The following is a 2,799-nucleotide window of genomic DNA, read 5'->3' as shown; positions in this document are numbered from 1 at the left end:
AAAAATAAAAATAAATTACACACTTATTGGAGAGTGTTTACACAATGAAATCGAATCAAGGCTGTATCACATTCGGCCGTGATTGGGAGTCCCATAGGGCGGCGCACAATTGGCCCAGCGTCGTCCGGGTTTGGCCGTCATCGTAAATAAACATTCCCTTGAGCAGGGAACAACAGAATGTTTCATTGGTGTCCGTCTCCTCCGGTTTTGATTGAATCCGGCCCTTGGTTGAGAATAAAGCTAATTGTGTTAGTATTATTATACTGAGACGATTAATAGATGTTCACCATTTCCTTTTAGCGATCAGAGTGGTCTAATAAGGTTCATTGAGAGTCATTTGTTATGTAATATCAGTGATCATGTTCAGCATAACTCAGCAGGTTCATTTAGTCAGACAGGTAAAGGACTAACAGAATCACTAACAGTGCATACACACTGCAGAGCAGAATAAAGAAAACATTCTAAGTCCTGGCCAGGATAGGTTGCACTCACAAGCTCCTAAAAGGTCCAACAGTTCTGGGGAGGCAGACGTTAATGATACATCTTGTATGAAGGCAGTTTGCCTTACTGTATGTTTTCGAGGAAATGTGCCGTACCTCAATGACACCACTTCACTGTGCTCCATACTACAAAGTATGCCACACATGTGACATGTGACAACCAGCAGTCAGACAACCTTCCCTACAGGACTTTCATCGTTGTCACTCACATTGAGGATCAATCAGCAGTTTTTCACAGCTGTGCCAACACTGGGACGACTGGGAGGCGCAGCGGTCTAAGGCACTGCATCTCAGTGCTAGAGGTGTCACTACATACCCTGGTTCGATCCCGGGCTGTATCACAACTGGCAGTGATCGGGACTCCCACAGGGCGGCGCACAATTGGCCCAGCGCCGTCCGGGTTAGGGGAGGGTTTGGCCATCATTGCAAATAAGAATTTGTTAACTGACTTGCCTAGTTAAATAAAGGTCAAATAAAAAAAATGACAACACCATATTCTTGGTAATGTCAATACAATAAAACAGCGATGCCCCCCATCGCTGTTTTATTGTATTGACATTACCAAGAATATGGTGTTGTCATTTTTTTAATTTGACCTTTATTTAACTAGGCAAGTAAAATATCTGTAATTCCACCTGAACCTCAATTTGCTTTTAGTGTCTGGGCTAGAGTCTTGCACCTGCATCTCAGGTAAACTTATAATAAAACATATCTACAATGGTCATCATAGCCTTGGTTAGAAGTAGTAAGAAAGGATTGGGTGAAAGGATTCTATCAATTTATATTGCAGACTAAATTGAGTTTGTGAAATATTCTAAACTAAATGTACAATTCCAATTATGTTTAGAATACGCCAACATGTTTCTCATAAGAGTACTAGGACATCTTGTGGTTTAAGCATAGTACTGCATGTCATTCTATTATACAAGATTAATTAGTGGAATCAGGTGTGATACCTCTAGGCTGGAATAAAAGCTTACACCCACACCAGCCTTTGCTGGGTAAGATTACCCACCCCTGGGATGTGGCAATTATTTCAGGCTTAATGAGAAGGAACCTAAACTTTTGTCATAAAACACAGTGAAAGAGGGGTCTGGCCAAACAATGATAAAGGAAGCAGGGTACAAAACTAAACTTTACTCGAGAAGTGGAGTTCAAACACAGTAAATTACAAATTCAATATTGCTTTGGCAAAAGTATTTTTTATTAAACACATGTGCATGTTTGCCACAATTTAAAAGACATTTGTTCCATTCAGATACATCAAAATAATATATATTTAGAGCTGTGAAAAAATTGTAGTGGCTTACTTTTAATTTCAAATCAATAGAAGATTAGGGCTTCAATAAAACCTCTAATGCTCAAAAAACATAGTTCAATAAAACACGTTACAAGGTTCTTTTTTTGAGCAATAGAAACATATTTTTTAGAAAAATACAGTTTCACATTGGTACTAATAAATACTTTCTCAGTGTGGAGTACTGTACCAAAAGGCACCAACTGTTCCTTCTCAGATCATTTCAACATATAAAACAAGATTACTATGTCACCATTACCCCAAAGTCAAATCTACTGCACAGGACATAACATATTAACCCGTTTAACATTAACCCGTTCCTAGAGAAATGTACAAATTTTAAGAGCACTTTGATTTCACCAAGGGCACTTCCTGAGACGTCAGCGTGTTTTCCTCCAGTAAACCATGACCGTCACGAAAGCCACTGCAGCCACAAGCGACACCGTGCGCCAATGTGACACGGTGCTAATAACCGCCTCCTGTGAGCAAAAAGAAAAAGTCAACCACACAGTCACGTGCAACAGTGGAACCATTACATTGTCTGTACTAACCATAGTCATGGCTGGACTCGATACCATTCAGCCTGCTGAGCTAAAGCTTTGTGCTAGTTCTGGGATCTTTAGGTGTGAGGCAAGGTTACTCATCAAACAGGCTTAGCGTTATGAACTGACAGTACTGTGACGTGGCCCAGGTAGTTGCACTCGGTGCTGCCCACATCGGCCAATGGCGCCAATGTGCTGTGCGGCGTTTGAAGTCTCTCTCTAACACCCCCTCCAACCACTGGTGCAGCTTCATTTAATAACTCCATCTGTGTTTTAAATCTGACAACCCCCCCCCAAGCAAGACCTCCTTTCAGAGCCTCCGCATTACATGTGCACACAATGCTGTCGAGTACACATATGTTGTTCATGGTCGTATTTGAGTAGGAGTGAGTGCTTCCTCCTCTTGATATGCATGTGCATGTGAGTCACCATACGCAGTATGTACAAGAACGTATCAACT

The 2,799-nt window shown here is 41.2% G+C and overlaps 1 protein-coding gene across 1 annotated transcript in view; it reads right to left on the bottom strand.

Annotated features, from left to right (window-relative positions):
• Positions 1-1,682: 1,682 nt before the first annotated feature.
• The window catches only part of LOC139412140 (apoptosis regulator BAX-like), a 7,553-nt gene continuing 6,436 nt past the window's right edge, over positions 1,683-2,799 (bottom strand). The window contains exon 6 of the mRNA XM_071158950.1: positions 1,683-2,276. Within this exon, the coding sequence (XP_071015051.1) occupies positions 2,178-2,276 (99 nt within the window). The 3' untranslated portion in view covers positions 1,683-2,177. The remainder of the gene's footprint in view (positions 2,277-2,799) is intronic.

This window comes from Oncorhynchus clarkii, chromosome 6 (assembly GCF_045791955.1).
Source record: "Oncorhynchus clarkii lewisi isolate Uvic-CL-2024 chromosome 6, UVic_Ocla_1.0, whole genome shotgun sequence".
NCBI classification, from domain to species: Eukaryota; Metazoa; Chordata; class Actinopteri; order Salmoniformes; family Salmonidae; genus Oncorhynchus; species Oncorhynchus clarkii.
This window is presented reverse-complemented; position numbering and strand designations above follow the sequence as displayed.